The sequence below is a fragment of the Rana temporaria genome, chromosome 2 (assembly GCF_905171775.1).
Source record: "Rana temporaria chromosome 2, aRanTem1.1, whole genome shotgun sequence".
Classification (NCBI taxonomy): domain Eukaryota; kingdom Metazoa; phylum Chordata; class Amphibia; order Anura; family Ranidae; genus Rana; species Rana temporaria.
Genome location: NC_053490.1, coordinates 332,465,630 through 332,486,373, shown reverse-complemented (window position 1 = coordinate 332,486,373; position 20,744 = coordinate 332,465,630). Strand labels below are relative to the sequence as shown.

At 38.0% G+C, this 20,744-nt stretch overlaps 1 protein-coding gene across 1 annotated transcript in view; it reads right to left on the bottom strand.

Annotated features, from left to right (window-relative positions):
* Positions 1 to 3,557: 3,557 nt before the first annotated feature.
* Positions 3,558 to 20,744, bottom strand: part of KCND3 (potassium voltage-gated channel subfamily D member 3) — a 678,805-nt gene continuing 661,618 nt past the window's right edge. The window contains exons 7-9 of the mRNA XM_040337491.1: positions 14,287 to 14,343; positions 10,809 to 11,059; positions 3,558 to 6,345 (exon numbers count right to left, since the gene is read on the bottom strand). Coding sequence (XP_040193425.1) covers positions 6,150 to 6,345; positions 10,809 to 11,059; positions 14,287 to 14,343 — 504 coding nt within the window. The 3' untranslated portion in view covers positions 3,558 to 6,149. The remainder of the gene's footprint in view (positions 6,346 to 10,808; positions 11,060 to 14,286; positions 14,344 to 20,744) is intronic.

Below are 20,744 nucleotides of genomic sequence, written 5' to 3'. Positions count from 1 at the left end.
GAAAGAAAGTTACCGCTCCAGGTGGATTGTGTTAGGATGATCAGTGTAGTCTCAGGAGATCAAGGGTGCTGGCAATGCACAAGGCAACAAATGAAAAAAGAAAATATGGACAGCTGCACTCCAAAAAACCTTGATGGTTGTCTTATAAATTAGTGCTATGATTAAGCACTAGACAAGGTATCCGCCAACGTCATTTTGCGTGATCCGAAGGGGCTGCACAAGTATCCGAACAGACAGTGTCGTCCGGAAACTGGCATTATAAACCCCCTCGTATTGATCACGAGGTGGAAAAATCATCGGAGCGTGGTGTCGTGTTGACGTCACAAGTACAACGTATTACACATGGAGTTGATGCTTGCTGGGTGCCCGCCCACCCCCCACACTAGCATGGGAGTAGTGGAAGGAGGGAGGGCCCCGGCAAGCATCACAGCTCCGGGACAAGAATGAACCAACAGCTTTTCCAGTCAACACATGTAAATACTATAATAATAGTAGCCCCCAAAGTGCCAGCCAAGAACATAGTTCCAATCTGTATTTATTTACTATCCTTATCTATGTTGGAATATATGTGTATACACATGAACCATTAATTTGTTACCCAGTGCTTTTATTATTACAGTTATTACCATTATACAATTATGTATCAGGAATCAATAAACATAAGTGTATTTTACATTTTTAGCAGTGTGCTTCATTCAAAGTCCCACCAATCTCCCCCCTCTTGTCTAAACATATTAGGGATGGAGGCACATGAATCTACCCCTCATTGCCTCACACAAAGTCCTACCCTCATTGACCCCCTTTTCTATGATTAAGCACTAATTTATAGTGTGAAACACATCAGCTGTTTTACTCCCATGTGGTTTGCTGTGACTTGTAGTGCATTTTTCCTTTTTTAAATAAAGACAACCATCACGTTTTTTTGGAGTGCGGCTGTCCATATTTTCTTTTTCCATTTGTGGCACAACCAGTTATTAGGTTTAGGGGGCAATTGCTTTTTCATATAGGGAGAGGCAGGTTTGGATAGTTTTTTTCCCTTAAGAAATGAAATCATCATTTAACCACTTCCCGACCTCCTCATGTACATTTACGTCGGCAGAATGGCACGGACAGGCACAATCACGTACCTGTACGTCCTCTGCTAGACCTGGGTGGGGGGTCCGATCGGGACCCCCCCCGGTACATGCGGAGGTCGGGTCCGCTCGGGGAGCGATCCGGGACGACGGCGCGGCTATTTGTTTATAGCCGCTCCGTCGCGATCGCTCCCCGGAGCTGAAGAACGGGGAGAGCCGTGTGTAAACACGGCTTCCCCGTGCTTCACTGTGTCGGCGCATCGATCGCGTCATTCCCTTTATAGGGAAGACACGATCGATGACGTCATTCCTACAGCCACACCCCCCTACACTAGTAAACACACACAAAGTAAACCCTAACTCCTACAGCGCCCCCTGTGGTTAACTCCCAAACTGCAACTGTCATTTTCACAATAAACAATGCAATTTAAATGCATTTTTTGCTGTGAAAATGACAATTGTCCCAAAAATGTGTCAAAATTGTCCGAAGTGTCCGCCATAATGTCGCAGTCACGAAAAAAATCGCTGATCGCCGCCATTAGTAGTAAAAAAAATAAAAAAAAATAAAAATGCAAAAAAACTATCCCCTATTTTGTAAACGCTATAAATTTTGCGCAAACCAACCGATAAACGATTATTGCAATTTTTTTTACCAAAAATAGGTAGAATAATACGTATCGGCCTAAACTGAGGAAAAAAATTTTTTTTATATGTTTTTGGGGGATATTTATTATAGCAAAAAGTAAAAAATATTGAATTTTTTTCAAAATTGTCGCTCTATTTTTGTTTATAGCGCAAAAAATAAAAACCGCAGAGGTGATCAAATACCACCAAAAGAAAGCTCTATTTGTGGGGAAAAAAGGACGCCAATTTTGTTTGGGAGCCACGTCGCACGACCGCGCAATTGTCTGTTAAAGCGACGCAGTCCCGAACTGTAAAAACCCCTTGGGTCTTTAGACAGCAATATGGTCCGGGGCTTAAGTGGTTAAAACCTGATTTTTTTTATTATTTGGGTTATTTTCATGTAATATTAAAATGTATTTGATGATCTGATGTGACAAATACGCAAAAAACTAAAACAAACAAACAAAAAAACAGGAAGGGACAAATACTTTTTCAGAGCACTGTATCAGAATGGAACTTGCTGTTATAGATACTTTTATTTGTAAGTTATCTGTTTTTAAAATTTGTCATTATTGTATAATGCTCTGGGAAATACTAGAAGCCTCATCTACCTTTCAGTCCTGTAAATACATGTTAGTGGTTGGCTTTATTTAATTAGATAATACAGAATGCTGAAATCTCAAGTGATAAATCAAGTTTATTTTAGTTACATGATGTAAAAGATGAAAACAGATTCACCACCTTAAACTGCAACTAAAGCCATTTTTAGACTGGAAAAGAGTCACCATGGCTGAAATTTTGAGTTTGCAGTAACAGTGGAATGTTCCAATGAAAATGCTTTAAGGCAGCTCTAAGATAATCCTCCTTAGTTTAAAAGGATCTCCTTTAACTTCCTGTTGTATCTTGAGATGCAATTTTTTTTTTAAAACAAATCTTCCCAATGGGACAAATAAAAATAAATATAAAAATATATAAAAATCAGGGTGTTGACCATTCTAACCATTCCTTACTCTAATCAAAGTCAAAACATTATATCTAAAGCCAACACTTTTTCTTTTCTAACAGTTCTTATATGTTGTACTTGCCCTAATCTACTAAACCATTTAGATTGTAAGCTCTCATGAGCAGGGCTCTTCCAACCTTCTTGCGTTGAATAGTAAGTATTTTAACTATAATGATATAACAAAATAATAATTACAGCTCTTATTAAATCATTTAAATTATTCTTTGAAGTCAGAACAGACAAAACATGCAAGGCGCCTGACATTGGGAGTGAGGAACTGTGGAGGATTGGAGTGGCTGGCGACTGGTGGCTTCTCTGTACATCTTTGCCAACACATCTACTGTATATGCTTTATTTTAAGCTTATGCATAAACAGCGTTTGTGAGTGCCTTGATTATTTTAGTCTAATACATTTGAATGTTTAAGACACTACACAATGGGAGCCTGTTTTTTTTTTTTTTTTGTTATTTACAGATGAAACTCAAAAAATTAGAATAGTTAGTCCCCAACACTTTTAAATTGCCTTTTCCTGACAATCCTCTTGAGGCTGCGGTCATCCCTGCTGCTTGTGCACCTTTTTCTTCCACACTTTTCCCTTCCACATAACTTTCTATCAATGTGCTTTGATACAGCACTTTGGGAACATCCAACTTCTTTTGCAATTACCTTTTGAGACTTTCCCTCTGAGAGACCATTTAAAGGCTCATGAACCATTTGAAGGTGTTATGGCTTGATTATCTGATTATAGTGGGACACTTTGAGCCTATATATTTCACAAGATTGTGTATTTGGGGTTTTCATGAGCTGTAAGCCATAATCATCACAATTATGACAAATCACAGCTTAAACTATATATTAGTTTCACCTTTTAAGTTGCATTTGTGAAATAAACTTTTGCACTGTATTCACATTTTTTGAGTTTCACCTGTATATTCTGTCGTTGAAATATAACCACTGAATGGGGAGAGGACAGCAGTGGAGAGGAAGCTTTAAAGTGGACTTCACCTATTTGGAAAATCTTTGGATAAATACAAGCTGTGTGTTGCCTAACCTTGTAATGAGATAAGTACATGCTTCCAGTACTTGCGTTTCCTTGTATTGGTGGTGGTGGTCACCTTGGATCAAAGATTTTTCTACACTTGGAAGAATAATATTGGTGATGGGAACTTTTTAGTCTTTACATTGTTATATTGTTTTATTTTTAACTTATTTAATTTTAAATTAAATTTGGTTTAAAATATTTGTATGTATTGTTTGGAGGGCTTTATTTGATCACAATATTTATGGAATTATTTATTGTGCATGTAGAATATTAAAAGAGGGAAACAGGGTAGGACTTTAGCAATAGCCAATGAGCAAAAAAATAAATAAAATATATAAAAAAATATAAAAAAAAAATATCACTTTTTAACAAACTTTACAAATTACCATACATCAAGAATTTCAACGCATATAGAGTTTTCATCAAAAGGAAAACTATATATTCTTGAATGTAAATACAACATATTCTAGAATGTAAATGTAATTTATTGTATATGAATTTTCAGGGAGAATAAATTATATGATTGAATCAGAATTGTTATTTTGTTATATCACTTAGGGTTATAATGTTTATTTATAGCAGCTGGTTATTGGTAGAAAAATACGTTGATTGGTTCACAGTTTTTCAATATAATTTTCTCACAATTTATAATATTCATCATTAGGGAAGGGTTTTATACAATATAACTGTACCGTCTCTCTTTGTTTTGTAAGGCGCTGCGCAAACTGTCAGCGTAAAGAAACTGGTATAATAATAATAAATCTTTGTGACCATAAAAATAATTTAACTCATGCAACTTCCATTCTGTAGTTTCTGCTCTGAAAAGGGTTGCAGCTTTTGCACAATATATACTTTTTGCACACAGCAGAGACCAATGCATTTCATGTTAGTTGTGTGCTATTCCCTACTAGGCAAGCTGTTTCGGAACTTACCTATATACTTTGTATCTCCAAAAAGTTTTTTTTAGAATTGGTGGGAAAGTGAAAAAACACTAAGAACCTTGACTATTAGAAAAAACGTGGCAGTGGCAGCCACTACATCAAACGAACTACATTGATTACACTGACGCACACCCAAGGGGCAACAAAGGTACGCAAACATGGGCTTCCCATTGCAGAATATGAAATATTTAAAATAAAAACGTGACATTTGTTCTTTCGGTGTCACCATTAGATATACAATTCATTGTAGCTCTAATTTAACAGACGCCCAAAGAGGTAGGGAAGCATTTTTGTATATGAATGAATACAGCATATTTACCAGTCCCTAAGTTTACTAATCTATAACAAGTTTTCTATACAGCATAATGCTGTTTCACCAGTCTATTTTAGTAACACCTGAGGTGGGGCAACAAGATATCTATGTGAAAACACCAAGTTTCCTTTACAATATTTACATTTGAATTCAAAGACCCAAGATACTACTAAAATTAGTAAATCTTAGCAAAATCATCTTCAGGGTACCTGAATTCGTTGTCATCAAAAATCAGAAGATATCCCTATTTTTCGTCATTTGATTTCTTTTTGTTTTTTTTATTACCACAGACCCTGCAACGCATTCTGCTTTAGAAGAGGGATAAACTATAAAGCAGAAATGAGTGATCGTGTATAAACTAAATGCTATCAAAGCAATTTATATATATATATTTTTTTCTTTTTATATGCTTCACAAATATGCTTTTTATTCACAGACATTATACCTGACGACATCACAGTCTGCACTGCTTGGACTTAGAAGGCTAATACAAAATTATCTAAGAATTATAAGAACACCGGCAAGGGAAGATGTAATTTCTCATGAATGACTGTGCTCACCTCTATGATGTGCCCGATCCGTAATGTGCTAGGAGCTATTTTGTTCTCTGAACAGTTCAAAAGTCCACTCTCGCAGAAAAATGCAGGAAAATAGATTTTCTTTGATTTCCCCAAACCCCACCCAGCCCCCTTGTGTCTGATCTTTTTCAGAAACACAGAACATTGTGTTGTTTTGGTTGCTTGCAAATTCTTTTACAAAGAAGAATATTGCATTTTCCCCGGTTCCCCTTTCACAACCTTCAAAAACAAATTATCACTCTTTTATTTTTTTTTATAATGTTTCATCATTTCTTCATGAATAAATATTATCCACTGAAAACCTTAAAAAAAGGTGTTTAGACACAGTGTTGTCAATTTGCTTTTGTGTGAATTCCTCTGCTTGCCATGAAAACTTCCTAGCAGCCAGCATCCAAAATATACATAACGCCCATATGAGTGAGTATAGGCATGTATGTATATATCCAGTGCTTGTTTCCTCTCCGTGATGGTAAATGGCAAGTTTAGCAAAAGCTTGTTACTTCTTCACTGCTAATTCCACAATGTTGCAGCAAAAAAGGATACGCGTGGTAGCCTTGGTTTGCTACGCTAATGTCTTACAGCGCAGAAACTTTCACAACATTACTTGGATGGTGAATGTTTGTGCTATGTCCAGGTGGGTTTGCAGGTCGATTCTCGCCTTCAGGTGTCAAAGTTGGAGTAGTGGGGATGCTAATAATTGCTGTAGTGATCTGTGCAGCTTTGCAGTTTGATCTTGAGCCATCATCAGACTTCATATTCAGGCTGGATCGACTGGAAGACAGAAGATATTTCAGCTGGCAGAAAACAGAAAAAGAGCTTGGCATTATATTGCATTATCTACTTTGACACCGGGTACTTTTCATTTCTTCTGTTGTACATTAGTATGTGTTGCCCATTCAGAGCTTTTCTTTCATGAAGCTAGTGGGCAAAAGTAACAAATGTAATGTTTTTACAGTGAAAAAATTGAAAATACTTGAATTCCCCTAAAAAAAACAAGGGGGAGGGATATAACAGGAAGAAGCTCTTTCTTCAGTACCATTCATGGTTAAATATTGAATTTAATTACATTAGAGTTGTCACATTTCAGTTCGAAGTCTCATGGTAATTCAAAAAGTTGCTGATTGATTTTGAGCTGGATTTTTCATTTTCTGGATTTTTCAATAATAATGCCTTCGTGGAATTTTGCTTCTATGATCATCTGACTAACCAACCAAATGTCTGTTCTAGGCTCTAGTGTGATTTCAGATGCAACTTGAATCGCACAGAATCACATGGCAATGGAAATCACATTGTTTTTAATGGTGCCCGTTCACATCAATGCGGCTCTGTGCTACATGATTTTGGAATTCTTGTACTACTTTGGTGCGATTAACAGTGGAATTTGACTCCATAGAATATGCTAACCACATTCAAAACGCAACCAAGTCGCAACAAAGTTGCTTTACATAATTACACTGAAAATTGCATAAAAAATGGGTCGCAGTAAGCTGAAGCTAGCCTTATAGCTAACCCTTTAATTGTTCAGGGCATATATTTCTATTTTCCCTATTCGATAGTTAAAGTACTGGTCCTATTAAAATAATATTTACCCCTGGAAAGTTTTCATGTTGTATTTTCATATAACATTGACTCATGGTGGATTACATTTTATTTTTATTTTTTTGACTGATCAACGGAAATAGACTACTTCACAATTGAAAATTGGTCCCTGTAAAGTAATTTAATTACAATGAAAAAACACAAAATATATTTTTGCATACACCACCTTAAAAACAGCAATGCTAATGTTCTGTAATGGCTGAGTTGAAGTTCAGATCTCCAATAAAGAATCTTTTGCTGGACTGATCACCTGGCAGAGCTGGAACAGTTTTGCAAAGAGGAATAGGAAAAATGGTAGCATCCAGATACTGTATGTAAAGCCGACAAAGATCTATCCAAATCTACTCAAGGCTGTTATTGCTGCTAAATGTAAATCTGTAAATTTAAATGAAACACTAACTTCAATGGGACAAATATTTATAGAACTACTTACCATATTTATCAGCGTATAACACGCACCCTAACTTTTAGAGGGAAGTTTCAGGGAAAAAAAATTCCACAGCCCCCTGCGTATAACACGCAGGCGCAGTTTACCCTCTATTTTCGGGGTAAAAAAGTGAGTGTTATACTCCAATAAATACAGTATTTTGTGATTTTTTTTATTGTTAATAATTTAAATCACTTTTTTTTATATAGTATACATTAGTGTTTCTCAACTCCAGTCCTCAAGGCGCCCCCACCGGGTCATGTTTTCAGGCTTTCCATTTTTTGTACAGGTGATTTGATCAGTTTCGCCGCCTTAGTAATTACCACAGCCGTTTCGTCTAAGGGAAATCCTGAAAACGACCTGTTGGGGAGCCTTGGAACCAGAGTTGAGAAACACTGCAATATACTGTATGGTTGACACTGTGTTTTGTGAGAAAACATTACTTTGCTAATGCTGAAGTGGATAGCAAAGTTAAAAAATATATATATATTAATTACTGCAGAGATATTTAAAAAATAAATAAATTATGCACTGACCTAATTTTAGTCCATATAAGCTAGCTAGCACTAACTATAATCATTTAGATAAGGTAGTTTATAATAGTTAAGATTTGTGTGTAGTGCATAAAGTGGTCTAATCCCTCCTAGACTAGGTGCCAATCAAAAACAGGAATTATAAAGTGATTTTTCACTTGTAAGTGCTAAACGGAAAAAAAAATAGTAAGCAAAATAAAAGTTATACAGTGACAAATTTTTCACGAAATAAAATGTGCCTGTATGTGGTTGTAGGACAAAAGGAAAATATTAAATAGAGTGAATAATAAGGGCACGCTGAAGGGTTAAAGTAGTAGTAACGTGTAAAAAAAATAAAATCATAATCCCTGCTGGTAGAAGGTCATCTAAAGCCCAGGGCAAACATGTCGAACTGCGCCCCCCACGATGTTTGAGCATTATGTGTCAGCAAACTCCCTCCCCCCAAGAAAACACTAATCTGCATTTTTTCTTTCTAAGCATAGCATTCCCCCTCTTCCCAGTACAAATCCTCTTCCCCTGCTGGCATTTCAGTATACATTTAAAATGTTTGTGAACAGGCAGGTGTAGAAACCCTGTCCTAAGAAAGAGTGAATGTATGATTATTTGGTCTTATCCTATGCTCAGTGTTGCAGTTGTTCTGCCTACTGCTAGAGGGTGTCATTGGTAACCATGGCAATAGAGTGAGATGTCCCAAAGCATTGGGCTATAAATATTTATGTTCCTTCTAACCAATCACTAGGAGGCTTATTGCCGGAGTTGCATGCTGGAGGAGGACATAATACATTTTTGCCGGCTGACCTTGTGAGCTCCCTTTCCCCTAGGCTTTGGCCTGGGGACGATGTGTGATCCAGTTATGCCTTTGATCTAAGAGCCTTTTTCATGAGCCTGATTCAAGCTTGCCTGTCCAGGTTGGTCCTGTTGTTGGAGGTCCTGGTTGCAAGGTGCCTTGCAGACGATGAGTGTCTGGAAGGTGGAAGATGATACCTGGGGTGGTGACTTTGCTGCTGGAGACCCTAGGGACAAGGAACTTGCAGAGAAGCTGGAGGCTCATCTTAGATCAGCTTAGAGCCATGCATAATTCACTGAACCTTCTATTGACAAACTGGTTGATTATACTCCACTGAGTGAGGTAGATATCAGATAGCTCATGCATTGAATATCATTTTTTCTGTATGCTCTTCTGCTTCTTTACTTTTTAATGAGCAGGCTGGAGTGTAGTTTGACCACTGCAGTGGAAGTCAAAATATGACTGTGCTATCTGGCAGGATTGCCATTATCATAAACCATGTGGTCATTCCCCTTTAGCACCTAATTTGTTATATATAGTAAGCTATAAGGATTTGAGCACAGACATCTCTCCATTTTTATTGCAAAGTACAGGTCACCAACCAGTCCTGGGTCTATAGCTCTCCTCCAACTATGTATGTTTGACCCATATTGCCAATATATATCCATTGAAGTAAGCTATAAGTATTAGGAATTTTGAATAGCCAAGTAGGGACTGAAAAGAGGGATCCCTTTGACACAGTTGGGCAGCTTGAACATGTATTGCAACATATGTGAACCTAGAATCTCTGTTTATATGCAAAAGTACAAAAGACAAGAGTAAAGGCCAGGGATTTACTACAAGAATTAAAAGACTGCAGATAATACAGTAATGTAAAATTGGTCGGCAGGAAGACAATTTTGACGGTTAACCTAAAATAGATTACAAAACAAAATAAAAGGCAAAAAAGCCCTCAGTAATAACAACGTCAACAAAGGGATTCATTTTCCAAAGAGCTAGCAATCGGAATTAAAATACAGTTTCCTAACTGACCCTATTTTCCCCCTTTGCAGTTTATCTGCTTTTCCTATACTTTCCCTACAATGGCTTCCAATTTACTGACACTGTGGCAGCTCTATGTCCCCTCTTTTATTGTGAAGACACTGGCTTAAAGGATAAGTTCACTTTTTATTAAAAAATAATCAATGCAAATTTTTTTGGAGGTAAAAAATTATGCATTTTTTTTTTTTTTTAGCCAGTGAAGCATTGCACCATTGATCAGCAAATCGCTGGTGCCATGCAGGTCTCCAGCAGATCTGCCAGTGTATCTTTGTACATCCCGTACAGGCACGCAGATACAATCTGGCAAGAAGAGAGAATGAACTACCACGGTGCTGCAGAGCAGTGTGGTAGTTCATTCTCTATTCCTGTCAGATTGTATCTGCTTGAAAACTACAAGCTGGCAGCCGCAGAGGCTGCCGGACCTTGTAGTTTTTCATTCACAGGACACTGGGAATGAGTGACACGGCCGAGCAGGCAGAGACCCGCTCGGCAACGTTTTTTTTTTTTTTTTAATTGTGACAGCTAGTGGGGAGAAGATTCTGCTAGCTGTCAGACTGAGTATTGGGGTGGTTCCGCTCGTAACATGTTACACCCCAAATATGGGTGTAACATGTTACGAAAGGTGAATTTATCCATTAACCAAACACCTTCTGAGACTGCTGGCTATAGTTCAAAGGCCATGCAGTGCAATATACTTAAAAAAAACGTGAATTTACACATAGAGTTGCTGGGTCTGCAAATCTTGAATCTGGAGGATTTACCGCAAACCCATAGTAGCTGCAAACCCAAACTTCATCCCTAGTCTACAGTACAATTCCTATTCAACATCTCCTGTTCACAGCCTTACCTTGTAGTTAGTGATGGTTGATCGCCACACTGGATGTGGATAGTGCTGAGCTCTTGCATGCTGCGTAGCCTTGTGGCGGGCACATTGGAATTGGGGAGGTGTGTTGTCTTCTTGTTCCGTCGAGAGCAGCAGGACGTAGAGACCCCATGATGACTGGATGTCAGTGATGGGCTACGACTTGATGGGTAGTTCTGCATGGGGCTTTCCCTGCAGTTCTGTTCAAACATCTGATCATCCATGAACTCATGATTCTGTGGATAAGCAAGGACAAGATAAATATGGATGTATTAGGAAATGCAAAACCTTGCCGTCGGATCAGTGTGCAAAAGCATTCTCAAGTTAGTCTGTGTCTTTTCACTTCTAGTTCAAGTTATATTCTGATAGATGGTTCACATCATAATAAGACACCAGTAAATTGCATTTAATCTATCTCTGAAGCCAGGTTCCCATCCGCAGTATATATGAGATTCCTGATGGGTATGTAATTCTCAGCACCACCAGTTCCACCCCACTTTTGTGTTGAAAATAGCTGATGGAAAACTGACACAGGTATACCGTAGAATGCCTTGCACACTTAGTAATAGTCTGTCAAAGAATTTGTATTATTCCCTGCTTTTATTGCTAAATACAATACCAAGCAAAAGCATGTAAAAAGCAGAGAAATATAGCTTGCATTTGGAACAACATGTCCAGCTTGGCTTATGTTTGATATTCATAAGTGGCTAAGTAGTTTAAAGCATTATTGCATAACTATAGCCTCTACTTTTACAGTCAGACAAAATATCAGGTTTACAACACCTTAATGGATTTCTGAAATTCATATATATTTTCACGTGGTAATGTAGAAAAGAAAGGTATTGCTTTGTAAATATAATACCAATATACTTTTTATGGCAATAACAAAACGAACAATTGCAATAACCTTGCCTGAGTATACAGTACTTTTGTACTTTTAATGCACTGACATTACTTTTCATTGAAAAAGTAAACTCTCTGAATATTTGAAAAATAATAATTACAGAACATTTCCTCCCCAGCTCTTCCATAACTTTTTTGTGCCTATTGTGCAGTATTCCTGTTATGGGGCTGTATTGCATGAGTGGAAATAGCAATACATAATTTCTTACCCAAAGATATAATATGAATGTCTCCTGATTTTGGTGGTAATATAAAGGCATGTCTAAAAGTCACCCCCCCAACTTGTGAAAATATCCTATGCTAACTAATCTTAGAGAAGAATTCATTGTGCACAACGGATTTCCATAAGTGATTCCCATTGTTCTCGCAAGATTAGACCATGGTTAACATATATGCTCTTTTATTTGCTTAATTTGGGTCTCTTAAACATGCCCTTTAAAGCATTTGGTTATATCTGTTTTAATAAGTGGAAAGGAAACCTGTTGCTCCAATTGTCTCCTGGTTATAATGTCTGTGGGTTACCCTCCACCTTGTACAGGTGTACCAGGCAAATTAATCTTGGAGAAAAATCCATTGTGCACTATGGTTTTTCATAAGTGATCTCTGTGTTCTCATGAGATAAGGCCATGATTAAAGTATATTTTAACCCCAGCAATTAGCTACTCTTATGTGCTGTATTTTGGTCTGTTAAATATACTACTGAATGCATTTTGTTATGTCTGTTCAAAAGAAACCCACCAGAAATCTTGTGAGCCAATAACTTCCTGTTCTCTCTGCCTTGGGTACACTGTTATCAGTTTTCTCTGTGGATCACAGACCACCCCCATGGTAAGGAGAAGAGAAAATGGGGAGGTGTTCTGTAGTCGCAAACATTTCCTATCCTATAGTGGAAATGCTAATTCTTCCTTAAATTTAGTACAGTGAGTGTTGGCACCCTAAACAGTAAGTTTGCTACATGGAAAGATCAGATAAAAATAAAGAAAAGCTTCCCAATAGAAAGAAAATGCAGTCACCACATCTAAGGACTGGTGAGCTGCTATAGGTTACTTTTTTTGTTGTTGGGTTTAGATATACATTAAGATAAAGCTGGTTACACACTAGTAGAATTTTAATAGAAAATCCGTACAAAAAATAGTATGAAAAGAGCACATTTGACAGCTTGACAAATGTCATTCAAAAGTAGTTTGATTTTTTTTATTTATTTTTTGCTTTTAACATTCAATTTTAGAACCAATAGAGTTTTTTAAACAAAAAACACATACACTGTTAGATTTCCATTTGTTCAAAAAATGTTTCATCCCGCTAATTCAAATGTTCTCATCAATTCTAAAATTGAACAAAATGTAATAAACAAATGTGTGTGAAAATTCTCAACACATTCAGGGATTGACAAATTTTGTTCAAAAGTAATTCAAAATAAGTAACAATTAGAAAGTCTCAGGCCTCGTACACACGACAGAGTTTCTCGGCAGAATTCAGCGAGAAACTCGGTCAGAGCCGGATTCTGCCGAGAAACTCTGTCGTCTGTACACTTTTGGCCCGATGGAGCCGCCGAGGAATTTGTCGAGAAAATAGAGAACATGTTCTCTATTTTCTCGTTGTTCTATGGGAGAAGGCGGCCCGCCGAGCTCCTCGGCGGCTTCATCCCTGAACTCGACGAGGAACTCGATGTGTTTGGCACGTCGAGTTCCTCTGTCGTGTGTACGAGGCCTAACATTCTTAAAATCATTTTTTTTTAAACAAAATTCTACTAGTGTGTGGTTAGCTCAAGCTTGAACAGGCCATAAACATACAAGCCCAGCCAATACAATCATGACTGTTTATGACCTAATTGATTTAGAGAATGATCACATTTTCCTGTTGCATTCTTACGTCTAAGGGTACCTCAAAAGAGTGGTAGATTAGGAGCCAGCAGGCACTTTAAGTAAGTCACTGTAAATGTTCTTTCATTGATAACAATAGAAAGTGCTTTAAGAAAAAGCATGCTGTATTTTTAGGCCCACTAGCTATCTGGCTCGTTGGGTTTACTCAGCCTTTTCGGTTATTCAATAACCTAACACTCCGGTGAACAGAGATTTTTATACACAACACTCTTCTAGGCAGGTACACATCTGGTGCAGGACACAGACAAATACAGTACAAACCAGAGGTGCATTACAAAGTAAGCAGCTAAAAACCAAGAGTGGGCATTTTCACCGGTTCATTTTTTTTAAAATATTTTTCTTGTTTAAATTAGCCAATATATCTTTCCTATCCTTGAAGGTACGGTGTAATGAATCCCTTTAGGTTGCATGTGCAGTCACAGTCTTCCCATGAAAGAGGACCGTTCTTGGATACCACAGTCGGAATGAGGTCTATAGCACGAACGCAACTAGAAATTCACCTTCATTTTATCTCAAGGCTAAAATTGAAAAACTTTATTCATGTTTATTGTTACTGGACAATAGCACATGAAACTTTTTTTTTCTGCTAGCGCTAGTAAGAAAAGTAGGATGAGTGAACCTGTGAACTTGCCCATTCTCACTTAAAATAAACATGTATTGAAAAAGAAAATGAATACCTTCATAGTGGAAGTTCGTACAGATAACTGGGGATCATCCACAAGATAGGACAATCCCTACAGGATAACATGCCGACAAAAGATAAGAACACGATTGATTGTAACATTCCAGCATTCCGATCCTCAGCACCAACATTCAAAATTGCACATGCCAGTTTTTAGAGAACTAGGAGACTCTTTGTAGAAGCACCTTAACCAGTGACTTTATGATTTTTTTTCTTAGGGTGGAGGGAAAAAATATTCAGATTAAAATTGAATATTCAGATTATTAATTAATAATAATTAATTTTATGTGGCATTAAATATCTAAGTGTATGCGTCAATCTCAATTTTTGATTTCTTGAATCTCATCAACATATTAGGTAAATGTTTAGTCTGGAAATGAGGATAACCAGTGTAGTTATTATGTCCATTATGAGTTGCAGGTTTTACTGTTTACCTTGGTTTGCTGGTGTATAACCAACTTAACTGCTCTACTGCACATTCTAGGTGAGTGCATTTGGTGTGTATATTTATACTATTTGTGGAATGTCCTATTCAGTCCACCCTCTGTAGCTCAGTTAGATACTTGTGACATTAAAGCGGTCTCCTTGTTCTCAAAAACATAGTTATGATTCATAGTAATTTTCATAAATGACCAAATGATAAGTGTTGGTTTGAGAATTGTCTCCCTTCCTACTGCATTTCAGTTCTTGAACCTGATTTATGAAAACTGATGAGAAATATTTTTATTTTTATTCTTGCCTTAGTTTTAAGTGCAGACTACAACCAGCACCAGTATCAGAATAAGATTTAACCTCTAATAATTAAGAAAATACAGAAATATAGGGGGTGTACCATCATCCTAGTACTCAAGAATTAATTGAAGGGTTTCAAGGAATCCCCAAAAACCCTGAAACACCGGAAGACAAAAGTGGGCGGGGAGGACTATACCGGTACTACATAGGTTGGTTGTACTCAACCAGAATAATTCACATTGGATAGATTTCGAAAAATGTATTCACATGGTAAAATACTACTAACTATTCTTATGCTTTGCACCACATGTATGCTTAGGTGGAAGGGCTTCTTGTGCCCACTATGGAACATCAGGTAAAATCATGGCACATCAGAGCAGTGTAGAACTGGCATATTTAGATATTGTATATTTTGTATGTACTTATTGACGAAGGTCCATTTTGCAGCCAAGGTACACACCTCCCAACTTTTTGGGATGTGAACGAGGGACACCTATTAGCAAAAGTATGTGGGCATTGGACACACACCCCCTGTTACACTCCCTAGGATTATGCAACAACAAAAAAAACTGTTAGTTAAACCCCCAAGTGCTTTTTTTTTTAAAATACCACCACTATTCCTTAATACTGACTTTTGAAATTTACATATGCCGCAATTTAGAAATTAGACAAAGGTTTAGCACTGGGAAACACCATCAGACCAAAAGGAGGGACAGATGAGGAGGACAGAGGGACTTTGTTCCAAATCAGGGACAGTCCCTTAAAATCAGTGACAGTTAGGAGCTATGAAGGTCGAGTTGTACACAGTCAAGTTCGTATCTGTAAAAATGTTGTGTGAAACTGCGTTTACACCTACTGTTGGAGGAACCAGGTCTGACCTGAATAAAAGGAATAAACTCTTTCTAAGGTTGAGCCTAAAGTGTATGGTGAAAAGTCATTTATTCATTTCCATATTGCAATTATATCTAGCCTACGCTTATTAATCTAACCGGTCTTGAAGTTTGTAAATGGACTTTGTGAGGATTGCCACACATTTGCTTTGAATTCTGTGATAGGTATTCACTATGCCCTGTGAGTAGGCACTGCTGTGCCACACATTTCACAGAGCCCACCTTCTGAACTAGAGAGGTACTGAGAGGAGGGGTTTCAGAAGGCGAGGTCAGTACAAGAATCGCTGATTGCAAGCAGCCGGGTTCCATGGGATATGTAGTCCTTAGAAATGGAAGATAAACAGCGGAGGAGAAGCTGCAAAGCATGCAGGGAATCTGAGAGGTTGTGGAATGAGATGGTCCGCAGACAGGCAGAACAACATGAAAGGATATTTGTGCTCAAATCCCCAAAATGTACACATAAATAACATATTAGGTGCTGGAAGTAAGCTTACATTGGATTGTCAATAAATAAATATTCTTTGTATTACTATTACTATTACAATGACGATTACATTAAACTAAAGTGTATGCTGTGACTATGAACTTTAGTGTGCAGCAGCTGATTTGAGCATTTTGTATTAAAATGTCACATACTTCCAGCACCTAATATGTTATTTATGTGTAAGTTTTGGGGATTTGAGCACAAGTATTCTTTCAGTTCCATTGCATAATGCATTGACCAGACCTGGGTCCATAGCTCTTGTTCGGTGCTATAGGTTTACCCCATTTTGGCACCCTTAAAATAGGCTATGAGCAAGTATTTGGCATTTTGAAAAGTAGCATAAGGACTGACCAGAGAGGCATCACTTTGATACAGTTGATCGTTATTGCAATAACCAAGAATCCCTGAATTTAAAGTGGCATTAAACCTAAAACCAAAAATGTATTGTGTTACAGTTTACTAATCCCTATATGTGGTGGCTGCATAGGTTTTCCTTTAGTATGCTTTGTCTCTCTGTTTTTACCTGGTCTGACCAGTAACACAGCCCCTGTATTGGAGTGTTCCTACTCTGGATGAAGGAGCAGAGGGGCACAACAGACTGCTACATTGTTAATCTGGGGGGAAGGGATGTAATATGGACTAGCAACTAACAAATTGAAGCCACACTCCAGCCCACACTGCAGTTAAACAAGCAGTGGCAGCAACTTATTTTTTATTTTTATTTTGGGGTTAAGGTTTTACACACATAATTAAAAACTGAACATTGTAATCACCCCTATCAGTGATAAATGGTTTATCTCAACACTCTTATGCCCTGTACACACGATCGGTTCGTTTGATGAAAACGGTCCGATGGACCGTTTTCATCAGACGAACCGATCGTGTGTGGGCCCCATCAGTTTTTTTTCCATCGGTGAAAAAAAATAGAACCTGTTTTCAATTTTTCGTATGGTTAAAAAACGGATAGAAAAAAACGATCGTCTGCGGGGAAATCCATCGGTCAAAAATCCACGCATGCTCAGAATCAAGTCGACGCATGCTCGGAAGCATTGAACTTAATTTTTCTCTGCATGTCGTTGTATTTTACGTCACCGCGTTGGACACGTTTGAATTTTTAACTGATGGTGTGTAGGCAAGTCAGCTTCATCGGATATCTGATGAAAAAATCCATCGGTCTGTTTTCATCTAATGAACCGATCTTGTGTACAGGGCATTAACTGATATTATTATATAGTGACCTTTGCGCTACTACGTGCAAATAAATGATATAAACCAAACAAAGGTGTAAATGGTGTCGTGTTTACAATACACAAATGAAATAAGAGGGGTTTTGTGCAAAAACTGAACACTATAAAAAAAAAAGTGACGGTGATGGGTGATGATCAATAAAAAAACATAACCAAGTTGATCAATAAAAAACATATGATCAATAAAAAACATTTTGATATTGAACAACTTTATTGATCAACTTGTTTATGTTTTTTGATTGATCATCACCCATCACCGTCACTTTTTGTTTGATAGTGTTCAGTTTTTGCGCAAAACCCCTCTTTTAACATTAACTGATATTATGCAGCAGAGCTTATTTTTTGGAAAAACAACATACTTAGAGCCCTTTCACACTGATCAGTTTTTGATGCACTTTTGGTGTTTGAAAAGCAGAACAAAAATGCATGAAAAATGTATCCCTTTAAATACTATGGAACTGTTCACACCGATTCGCTGTTGGTACCACGTGTTTTTTAAAGTCCTGTATGCTGCATTTTTGGTGCATGTTTAACACCAAAAACACACCTCCCCATTTATCGTAAATTAATAGTAAATATATCAAAAACACACTGCAGTGTGTTTTTGGTATGCTTTTTATGTCCTGTGTCCATGTTTCAGAGGTGCATTCTGGGTGTCGGGCCATGTTTTTTCAGAGAAACAGCGTGAAAGGGCCCTTACTGGCTTGACCCCCAGGTGAAAATAAAAGAAAGAAATCCTAAAAAATAAAATGCAACAAGAATTGATAAGCTGTAATATAATAAATGTTTGCTCTTGGGTTTAATGTCAGTTTAAATAGCATTTTCTAAAGGTATGAAAGGCTGTATAAGTAGTGTACTGAGGGTAAACTGAGAAATTTACCTTGACTTAACGATCCTCAAAATAAGTTACATCTCTATATACGCATGCCCACTAGAGGGAGCCTTTATCCTTCTGTATACAGTATTCAAAATGTGGTGCCATAAACAAGCAAATGCATAAGTAAAACATTAATATTTATATGGTAGAACATACAATTATTACTCTGAATATTGATGAATTTTAAAATTCAGGATATTGTCTTATATTAATGCTGATCACAGCAATTTATGGTAATTTCAAATACTTCCAACCAGCTTTCGATTGCAGAAGCAAAATGGATCAATGTACCAACAGTTTAATAATTTATATCTATATGGCAGGGATAGCAGACAGTAGAACGTGGTTGACATTTATAGAATTTACGTTTTATGTTGTCATACAGATACAGCCCTGAAAGGCTCTCTTTTAAATTATGTGAATACTGTGGCCCAGATTCTCAAAGGAGATACGACGGCGTATCTCCAGATACGCCGTCGTATCTCTGAGTCTGAGCGGTCGTATCTATGCGCCTGATTCTCAGAATCAGTTACGCATAGATTTGTATTAGATCTGACCGGCTTAAGTCTCTTACGCCGTCGGATCTTAACTGCATATTTACGCTGGCCGCTAGGGGCGTGTACGCTGATTTACGCCTAGAAATATGTAAATCAGCTAGATACGCGAATTCACGAACGTACGCCCGGCCGACACAGTACAGATACGCCGTTTACGTTAGGCTTTTCCCGGCGTAAAGTTACCCCTGCTATATGGAGGCGTACATGCAGCGTACCAATGTTAAATATGGACGTCGTTCGCGAATAGGGCTGGGCGTCATTTACGTTCACGTCGAAAGCATTGGCTTCTTGCGGGTTAATTTGGAGCATGCGCACTGGGATACTTTCACAGACGGCGCATGCGCCGTTTGTAAAAAGCGTCATTTACGTGGGGTCACATAAAATTAACATAACACATGCCCACATCTACCATATTTGATTTAGGCGGGCGTACGCCGGCCTATTTACGCTACGCCGCCGCAACTTTCGTTTGAGAATACGGCACTTGCCTGTAAAAGTTGGAGGCGTAACGTAAATAGGATACGTTACGCCCGCACAAAGATGCGCCGTTGTTCGTGAATCTGGGCCTGTGTATCTAAGTTATTAATGGAGACACTGGAATGCCTAAACCTGACCATTACTATTAAAGATGTTTCTGCAGCCTTTATAAACAAGGGATCCTATTGTTCTTGCAGAGGCTTCGAGGGGGTTCAGTGAGCAGTGGATGATTCATCTCTCATCTGATGACATCTGCAAAGTTCTAACACAACTTCACAAAGCAGAGTCAGCAGGTTGGGACCAATGGAGACTTTCCTCTAATCTCTCTGGTATCTAACCACTTAATATCATGATGTTAAAGTGGATGTAAACCCCCAAAAAAGTTTTAATTAAGACTCAAATCTGTTACAACAGAGGATGTCATTTCATCTGTGACCAGTCTCTTATCTTTCTTCAGTAAGATAAAAACTTCCCCCTTGCTGTGAGCGACAGGTGATTTTTTTATTTCATGCACTAGTGTGAGAGAGGCATTCTGTGTACTTGGGCATGGTTGGGCATGCTGAAGTCATGAGTCGACTTTCCTGGGTTTTGACTGGATGTTAGTGATCATTGAGCATAATCCATGAGACCAGCAGAAGTTCAGTGTAAGAAATATCGATGCCTGGCTAAGGGTAGTGTAGAGGTGGGCGGGGAGTCTACTGACATCCCGACTCCACCCACTGAGCCCTAGACAACAGACCTGCCCACAGAATCCGGAGTATTGCAGTGCGCCAAACCGCTAAAGGGGAGATATTTGACAGGTAAGGATACATGCAGAAGGCATGTATATCCTTATAGATCAGCACTATGGAAGTAATTTTGAAATGATTAGAAAAAATTGAAGCCCTGAGAAGTCAGAGTGGAGGAGATTTACTAAAAACTGGTGCACACTGAATCTGGCGCAGCTGTGCATAGTAACCTGCATCTAACTTCAGCGTGTTCAATTAAAGGGTAAATTCCACTTTTCATGGGGAAAAAATAGCAAATGAAAAAAAATAATATAGCACATATAATTGCAACACTAATCATATTGCTGCACGTGGAAGTGCGACACGGTACCCACACACCCCTTCTTTGCTCCCTACGGGCCCGGTTTTGAAGTTCCTTGCTGGTTACCAAGCCTACAAGCTTTCCAGTTATTTGAGCCATA